Source organism: Rhinolophus hipposideros (genome assembly GCF_964194185.1).
Source record: "Rhinolophus hipposideros genome assembly, chromosome: 4".
Lineage (NCBI taxonomy): Eukaryota > Metazoa > Chordata > Mammalia > Chiroptera > Rhinolophidae > Rhinolophus > Rhinolophus hipposideros.
The window spans coordinates 13,707,056-13,716,897 of record NC_138050.1 but is presented as its reverse complement, the minus strand read 5'-3'; the positions used below and the strand labels follow the sequence as shown (position 1 = coordinate 13,716,897).

General features: G+C 42.7%; 1 protein-coding gene across 4 annotated transcripts in view; it reads right to left on the bottom strand.

The window, feature by feature from the left end:
• Window positions 1-4,999: 4,999 nt before the first annotated feature.
• Window positions 5,000-9,842, bottom strand: part of SERTM1 (serine rich and transmembrane domain containing 1) — a 24,847-nt gene continuing 20,004 nt past the window's right edge. For all 4 annotated transcript variants that reach the window (XM_081046816.1, XM_081046813.1, XM_081046814.1 and 1 more), the window contains one exon: window positions 5,000-7,848. In XM_081046816.1, the coding sequence (XP_080902942.1) occupies window positions 7,347-7,670 (324 nt within the window). In that variant the 5' untranslated portion in view covers window positions 7,671-7,848 and the 3' untranslated portion in view covers window positions 5,000-7,346. The remainder of the gene's footprint in view (window positions 7,849-9,842) is intronic.

Here is a 9,842-nt window from a genome sequence, read left to right as displayed (position 1 = left end):
AACCTACTACATATTTTACTTACTTATCTTATTACTGTCTGTCTCTTCCACTAGAATGTAAATTTTTAGAAGGATTTTTATCCGGTTTGCTTACTACTGTGTCGTGCGGGAGACAGCTTGCTCTGCCATTTGTCGTGTGGGGCGGCCTGTGGGGCTCTAGTCCCGCTCCCCACATAAGAACGCAATATATGGCTAGGCCAAAAAGGAACACCCACGGAGCCATAGGTAGGGGAGTCATACCACTATAGTCTCACTAGAGGCTGGAGCCACACAAACTGCTGTCGCTTCTCTGCCTGCCAACTCACCGACTCACCAACCAGCGCAGCCGAGGCAGTTATATCAGTGGCTAATTGGCTAACTGGTTACAGTTGACAGCCAACTAGCCACAGCTGACGGCCATCTACCCAAGCCAGCACCTTTCCACGTGAGGCCAAGAGCCTCGAAACTGCTCTCTGGGATTCTGTCCCCACAACTGAACCCCAAAGAGCCAACAACAATGGCATATAGTAGGTGGTCAATAAATATTTGCTAAATGAATGAACAGCCTTTCTTGGCACCGAAATGAATCTGCCCCACAGAGGGGAGGGGCTCCATGTGCTTCTTATGTGCGTCTCCCACGCTCCCAGGCTGCCCGTGGAACTGAGACATCCCATGTCCACACCCGGAAGCAGGGCCCTCGCTCAAGGTTCACGCTTCAGCATGGAGCGTGGCGATGAGAAAGGAGGCTGTGTGGGACCTGTATCTGTAGTTAAGTAAGAGAGCAATAGCTTATGCTCTTTGCTCCATTTTTGACAAGTACATATTATACCGGCCTGGGACATATTACAACGTCTAATATTTGGTTACATATGTATTCTTCAACCTACCTTTGTGAGTAAACGTTTTCCCAAATAAATCTATTTAAAATGACTATTTCTGAATGAAGGGAAGGGAAGAGCAAAGCACAGTAGTTAAGTCCTAGAACTTAGAGCCTGATTTTTGGGGGTCGGAGCCCTGATTCTGCCACTCACTCACTTTATGACCACCTGTAAACTGGGAATAATAATGCCTGTCTCATGGAGTGCTATGAATGAAGACACAAAGTGCTTAAGAGTGCCTGACACACAATAACAACTATGGAAGTGTCCCATAGAGCAGTTTCCAGGCTCTCGGCCTCACATGGAAAGGTGCTGTCTTGGGTAGTAGATGGCCATCAGCTGTAACCAGTGAGCCACTGGCCACTGATATAACTGCCGTGGCTGAGCTAGCAAGCGTGGATTGAAGTTAGCAAGTGGGTTGGTTGGCAGGCAGAGAAGTAGACGGCAGATTGCGGATCGTGTGGCTCCTGCTTCCTATGTCTCCATGCCAGCTGCCAGCGAGAATATACTGGTATGACTCCCTGTCTATGGTTCCGTTAGTGTTCCTTTCTGGCCTCACTGTAATCTGCATTCTTGTGCAGGGAGCAGGAGCTGAGTCCCTGCATGACAGAAGTGTTGGCAATTAACATTATTTATCATCATTATTATTCCTCCTTGAACAATGCTTTTAAGCTAAACCAGTTTGCTTTTATTACTCTGTTTCCCCGAAAATAAGACTTAGCCAGACAATCAGCTCTAATGCGTCTTTTGGAACAAAAATTAATGTAAGACCGAGTCTTATTTTACTATAAGACTGGGTTTTATGTAACATAATATAAGACTGGGTCTTATATTAATTTTTGCTCCAAAACATGTATTAGAGTTGATTGGCTGGCTAGGTCTTATTTTCGGGGGAAACACGGTACTAGCAGCACGTTTACTTAATGTTATTATAACTGATATTATAGTAGAAGAATCTGGCATTTTATTAACCAGAATGCCCTCTGGACTGGCAGTTATGCATAGAGAGCAAAAAAAGATGTTTATAATGATAAGTCTAGAACACTGGAAGATCTTGAATTGACTTCTGAATTATTGAAATTACTATAGTTTCGGGGTTGAGTGGATTTTATTGTAAAGAAACATAAACAACTTTTTTGAAATGTGGAAATCCATAAGCAGTAATGTGCAGAAGTCCTTTAATACGTTTACATTCTTGAATGCTCGGGATAACTAGTGCACAGACTACTCTAAATCTAAAGACACGAAGAGAGTTTGAGAACCAATAGTATTCTGTGCAGCTCTACAGCACATCCTTTAGGCCAGAGGTGCTGGCCAATTGCGCAAACTCTGCATGATCTGGGCAAATATAGAGAGGCCGGGATGTTGCCTGATTTCTCCAGCACCGTCTCATCTCAGCCCGACCCTCCTCCGATCGTTTTAAGTTTGACTGTAATCCCCAAACCTTCTAGCATAGTCAGTATGCATCATGAATCAGAAGGTGCTCACCGCAGTCTTTGTTCTGATCTGTATCTCTGGCATTATCACCTGCATAATGACCTGACTTTGTTACCAACACCTGCAGCCCTTGGGAATGGGATCGGCAAGAAGTTGAAGCAGAACAGTAAGGGCCAAATAAATGAGATTAAGCTCAGGGTGTGAAAGAAAAAAGAATGGAAGAGGAATTAAATTCATGACGGTGGGATAAGTTGATCATAGGCAGAAAAAATGGGAAAATTTGAACTTTCAGGAGCCAATGGTTCTAAATGATGTTTGCGTGATATTTGCATATACAGTATTACTCACCGTGTGTTAAGCAGCGTGGTGTCAAATGGTTTATGTACAATTGACGTAATTCTCAAACCTGTGAGGAAGTTACCGTTCTCTCCATGTTACTAAGACCTGGAGGTTCAGAGAGGTTGCCTAAGGTCACAGAACTAATATTTAGGGCTCAGGGATTTGAACAAAGCTTAGTCTGAATCCAAACCCTGTGTTCTGCGGTGTCGAGAACTGGTTAAACAGGGCAGGCAGATAACCAAGGAGAAACTATCCAAAAATGTCATGATTCACAAAAGGTACAATCATAAGGCATAAGCCATGTAGTGCCTAAAGAATAGCTTTCTCGGAAATGGAATTTTAAAAGTAGAAAAAATTTAAATTCTATAACTTTGCTGCAGCATTAGAATTTTATTGGAAGATTAGTCACACATTATGTTAAAAATACTGGAGTAAGAGTACACAGACTAAAAATGATTGAAAGACTTTAAACAAGGGATAAATGGGACAAGTAAGGAGAGGAAAGGAGGGAAATTTTAGAAAGGTGTGTGTGTGTGTGTGTGTGTATGTGTGTGTGTGTGAGAGAGAGAGAGAGAGAGAGAGAGAGAGAGAGAGAGAGAGAGAGAGAGACAGAGACAGAGACAGAGACAGAGAGAGAGACAGAGAGAGAGGTCTGTGTATGTGTGTGTGTGTGTATGGTGAAAAGGAGTGGAGGAGGGAAGGAGTTGTGTGGTAACAGTCATCTAAGCTAAGACCGTTTCCATGGCTAGAAGATGAACAGATATTTGTAGCAGAGAGAACAACTCTCCACCCACTCCCTTACCCCACCCAAGGTGGATCTGAATAGGACTTTTTGTCCACCTCTAGTCTATTTTCTACAAAGCAGCTAATCTTTCTTCAACATCAATTCAATTAAACTTCTCTTCTTAAAATCCTTCAATCGAGTGCCACCTCACTCATAGTAAAACCCAAACTATGACTCTAACCTACAAGGCTCTATTTAATCTTCCCCTGCCACCTCTCCAGCTTCACCTTTGCCTCCAGCTCTCTTGACTGCCCTGCTCACACAGCCCAGACCCATCCTTGCCACGGGGCCTTTGCACATGCTATCTCTTTGAGAGAATACTCTTCCCAACATGTGTCAATACCTATGTATGATCGTGCCAGAAGAGCCCTCTCTGACCACCATATCTAAGTGAGTTTCCCTTGTTGTTTCTCATTTCACCATTTTATTCTCTTCACAATGCTAATTGCAGCTGTAATCATGCACATGGTTTGTTCATTTGTTTTTATGAGTATCTTCTTCACTGGATTATAAGCTTCCTGAGGGCAGGAACTATATCTGTTTGCTATATCTAGTGACAAGGGACTTATTTACTTAATAGATGCCTGATTATAATAGTGTCTCCTTACAGTTTTCAGGGTGGCACATGCCCTACCTCAGAATGTACCTGATCTAAGATAAAGAAAAGCAGTCAGTACTTGCGATGGTTTGATGAAATCTCTGGATAGTCAGATGTGACCACAGGGGTCAGTGAGCTCTGTTGCAGTAAAAAGACTTACTAGGAATTGTCTCTTGCAAAACGTAGAGGTTTAGGTGTGGTTTTGAAGGAGAAGGGTGAACCAGGGGGGACTAGAGTACTTTGCTCATCCCTGAAGGCAGGGTTCTATTGAGGTAAGTGGACATTGAAAATTGAGGGGTTATCTTTGAATATTGAAGGTTTCTGTTCTTGTCTTGTTTTCTGCTGTTTTTGTTCCTGTTGTTTGTATAGAAGAGAGCATATGCTTGTGAGTTTCTGTGTATATGTGAATGTGCATGCACACATGTGGGATTTTAAGAGCAGCCTACCCTCTAGATAACCAGGAAGAAAGAGAAGCACAGTTGTCCTCTCACGAATGGAGAGACTGTAGAGAACTGGGCCTGGGACTGTTTTGCTGCAGCCTTCCCCCCATAACCCACCCAAACTCGCCCCTTCCATAATCACCCTTGGGCGAGTCCATCCTGAATAACTCAGGCTCTGGGAAATGTGGAACTGAAGGCTTGAGTTCTGTGTGTTGTACTAATTGAGACAGATCCTGGAGGACTTCCTAAAGGAAAGTGGGACCTGCCATTGGTTTGAAGTGGGAGCCTCTCTGAAGGGGAAAGGCAGACCTCAGGCAGGGCAACAAGTCTGGAAACCAGCATTGCTTCTGACAATGTTTCATTTTCCAAGCATCCAGGTGATTCTTCTGATCAGGGAAGTGTGGGACTCACTGCCCCCGAGGGAGTTGACTCTTAGCAGCGAGCGAGAGGCTGACATTTGGGTCACACATTATTGACCCTGCTTCAGAGAGAACATGAAGAAAGAGTGATGGAAAAGCCTCCTTAGGAGAGGCTGAAAACAACAAAAAGAACCAGGCTTTCAACGGACTCTACTTCTTTATTGATAAACCAGTCTTCTAACCTTTCTGAACTTCTTAAACAACACAAATTCATCTCAAGTTGTACAATCTGTTATCCTGGCAAGTTTTTAATGACAAGCCCTGTTTTACATCTTTGACTGTTGCTCCTAATTCTTCTACTTAACCTTGAGAGTGAGAACCATCACGGAGGTGTGCCTGCATCCTTTTCTTTTTTAGTTTTATTTTCAGAAGCCTTTATCTCTTCCAGAGGAGGGTATAAAATTACCTCTTAGAACAGATAATACTCAGATTGTCCTGTTGTGTGGCAAACTTGTTCCTTTATTTTTTAAAATCATTTCATCCACGTACTTCCTTCCTCAGTAACCAAAATAGCACAATAGTAATCAAAGAGAAAAGGTGATAATATAGATACTTCTGAAATCATGTTTTACTTTCACACAACTTTGAATTGGGAGTATGTGAATATATATGTATATATATTCTGAGAATGTGACGCATGTGTGTACACACACACACATTCAGAGAAGGCTGATAATGATCTAAAATAGCAGATTTTCTAGTCCAGCATTTATAGTACACAACAACACTCCAACACACTATCACGTTGTAAATGGCAGCTGTGGTAAAATTTTCACTAATTATACATTTTAGGGCAGTGACCGTCTGCAGGTCTTGTGGTGTTTGGGGACATTTCTGATATAGAAATAGTTCAATGTGGTCTGATGTAAGTGCGACGTGTGGGTTAAGAAAAAGAAAGCTGATCTTCATCACTGGTTGTCATCTCCTGTAGTACTGTAGAACGACAGAGATAAACCCTGTAAAAATGGTGGATTCTTTATCCCATTCCAGTAAAGGCTAGTGCTGCCATCAGTCCAAAGGGCGTGTGGGAGCCCCACGCTTAAGACCAGCAAGTGTTCTGAACAAGACGATCGGTTGCCGTGGGAAGTCAGGGCCATGTTGACGCACTGGGTTCCGTAGGCTGATGTTCCGTAGTTTATGTTCATAGTGTTTGTGCTGTGGACCATTTCTTCTTCAAATTAAATTAAAATTCTTACTCGTGAGAAGCTGTAGTTTGTTTGCTGTTTTGTTTTTAGGGGCAGCTTGACTTCCTCCACACTCCATGTGTGTGCTTACGAGTGCGCCTCCAGGACGAAACCCCTGCAGACGTGTGTGGCTGACCACAGGACGGCAGCTCCCAGGAGCACGAAGCGCCCAGAAGCTACACAACTTAAGTCTTTATAATTTTTTAATACAAACCCATATCTTGGAATCTAGATGCAGAGTATTATGGTAACATACAGCACTTCTCAGAGACATTCATGGAGTCTATGATAACATGTGGATTAGCAATGGAGTCTCTAAGTTTTGCAACATAATGAGAGGGAACATTCTCAGAGCCTTAATTCTGCACTAAACTTAGAAAGACTATGAAACTGAATTAAGGAACATACACGTCTGGCAGCAGTGATTACTGTATAAAGCACAACTGAATCAGCATTTTCCATATGCTCAATTCTCACTGATGGAACTAGGTATAGAATAAAACCTTGGTGTCTCTTCTGGTACTTCTCTTAGTAATAGTAACAGCAATTACCACAAAGAATTCCACAACTCTAGGGCATTATGACTATAACATAAGTAGGAAAAAACCTCACAATGAAGAATTACATTACAAACTGCATAATTAAAAGTTAAACTCTTCTAAAACTTTTCCCGATACAACTTAATTCATCAGTAAATGTAGTTCTCATTAGTTAACGTGAAATTAAATAAAACATTTTGCATATTTTTGCCTCCAATTTTAGGAATGTTATACATTAAATCTAGATTATACAATGTTCTACATTGACTCTTTTTTTAAAATTTGGTGTTTCTGCTTTATCTTTTAAATATGGAAAATACCTTCTGAAGAGCTCAGACTTACTTTTGCCAGTTTCTGCTGGCTCAGTTGGTTTCACAGTTTTGTAAGAGAAACAAAAGGCAGAGTTGATATACAGCACCCACTCTGAGGCCCTCCTCAAACTCTGCTTCCGGTCCGACAGAATGGAATGAACTGATCCACCTTGGAGAAGCCAAGGATTAGCTCCGGACTTGGCAAGTGGTTTGTGTGAAATTCTATATATGCGTTTTGCATGCACCTCTGTCAACATCAGCTTCTACATTCACAAGTGAGTGGAAAAAGAAATCATGGGTGAAGGAGACGGAGAAACAGGTCTAATTGGTTGACAAAAACAAAAGGGTCATTTCTCTCATGAGGCAACTGCTTCACATGACACTTCTCACAAGGGAAAACCTCAGCCGCTGCAGCATTTAAGGATTCTTCTATTTTTATCACGTTGAAAGGTTTGAAAAAGTGGACCTTTGAGACGAAATACTACAGACTTCCAAATTAGTGAAGGAACTCCCAGCGTCGCTTGGATACTCTGGGTAGGAGGAACTGGAGGAGATGATATTTTTGAGCCTCTGGAGGGCAATGATTAAAAGCAGAAGCAAAAACGCTAAAAGGCTGAGGAATATGGACACATAGATGTAGACATTTGACAGGTGGCCTGAGGATGGGTCCACCGACGTGGACAGGGATGTGGGAAATAGCTCAAGGAAAGTTCCATTCTCCACATTTCCGGAAAAAACAGATGAAGAGTCGGGTTCAGACATCTTTATGAGAGTCCAAGAATGAGTGAGTATATTACAAGTCAAAGTTTCACACAGGGGCAACGAAGGACAGAATCAGCATTTTTTTTCCATGATAGCTTCAGCAAAAATTTCAGGCAGTTAAATCAGTCCAACAAAACTTGGTTTTCAAAGGTAGCAGGGGATCAGGTTTCCACTGATGCTGCAACAATAACAACAACAACAAAAAAGCAACTGAGTGTGTTATTTAGAACATATTACATTTAAATCTAATTGCCAGTCTTCAAGAAGGCTTAATTATAACACCCACAAAAGAGGGAAAAGAATGAAATAACTTCCCCAGGAACAATGTTTGTGTCTTTATAGTACAAATGATGATATAAAAAATGAACTTTTAATTTTATCTCCGTAGTACCCTGGGTTCCAGGTTTCTCCAAGGAACTAAAGATAACATAAAAAGGAAAATACATTTCTAATGTGCTCCATCTGCTGCTATTTCAACAGATGCTTCAAGTGGATGCTCTGAGAATAGGACCCAAAAAGTTTGCTCCAAACCTCCCTCCTCCAGAAAATTAACTGCACGTTCTCCAGCCCACTAACACAATGCGACCAGTATTTGCCTCTAGCCCACTTTGGAGAATCACAGCTCAGGTAACGTTGCTTTTTGCTGAATATTTACGATGGGATAGGTAGATAGATAGAAATCAGCAGGAGAAGGAGAAATTCAGCCCCGGTTAGAAAGCCACTTGCTGTAGCTCCTAACTGGGTCAAGACCCCAGCAGCTGCCCAGCAGGACACCGGCTTCACAGACTTCTCAATCAAAGAGATGTGTTGTTAGAAGTGGGGGGGTGTGGGGGCCAGAGGGACACACACCTTGTTTGTCAGGATCATCAGTACATTATGAGCCCAACAGGATTCCAGGTTTCACACACCCCTAAGGCATGTGTTTACATAAACCCCAAAATGAAGGGGATATATTTATACATGCCCCCAAATCAAAGGGGTGTGTTTACTCATGCCCATAAATCAAAGAAATGCATCGCTAAATGCCAGAGGACCAGGCACCTCTGAGATAAGAGAAAGGAGAGGGGGAGGCAATTCTACCCATAGAAATAAAAGCCTTCACACAAGGGCTGCTTCCTTCTCTTGGGTCAGCCTGTTCCATGTCTCAGAGTGTACTTTCTTTTACTAACAAACTTCTGCTATTCGTGCTCCACAAATTTCTGTCGCTTGATTGAAGTCTTTCCTTCAAGACGACAAGAGCCGAGGTTATCAACATCATTTTCCCGGTTAACATTTATAATTTGCTGATTTGTTCATACAAATGTATCTTCTTGAGATCAGGGGCTATTTCTATTTATTTCTTGTCTTTTAGATCAACCTACATACTTTGTTCTCTATACTTTCGGCACTGATTAAGAAACTTTAGATTACCTCAGAACAAAGGTTGGATTCCCTCTGAGTGGTAGAAACTGAGTACTGAGTTTGCTTTCAAAACTCTTAAGTTTTAGATCAGGATTCTCCTTTATTTTGGGGAAGTCGGGTAAATTGCCAACATTTTGGAGGTTCACTTTCCTCATCTGTAAAATGTATGGCACCAGCCCCATCTCCTCCCTGTGTCATGCAGGGATCAAGACAATAGGCGTGGAAGCACTTTGTGAATTGTAAAGGGTTGGGCCCAAACGTGTGTGTGTGTGTGTGTGTGTGTGTGTGTGTGTGTGTGTGTGTAGAGGTGGGGAGAAGGAATAATCTCTCGGTGGGGCGCAAAGAAATGCTTGTCACTCTTCACCTCCTCCTGTGGCCCCTATGGGGTAGCAAAGTCGACTGTGCCCGGCAAGTAGTAAGTAGGTCACAGCATGACTCCTCAGGCTCCAGGTGTGGGTGCAGCATGGCCCAGATAACCTCTCCTCCAGGACTGGAGAAGTCACAACAGTTTCTGAAGGGGCCTCTAGCCCAGTAAGTTCTTGGGGGTGGGGGGAGAAGGGGGAGGGAAGCAGCTGGGGGAGGATGATCCCTCCGGTGGATGAGCCTTTTTCGAGTCAAGAAAAGATGCTCTTCCTAGCTCTTTTTAGCATTAGACCACTGTGTTGTAAATTTCTAAATCTTGTTGCATCACAGGTAGTGAAATGCTAATATGAAAACATCCGGGCCGGCCCGGTGGCTCAGGCGGTTAGAGCTCCATGCTCCTAACTCCGA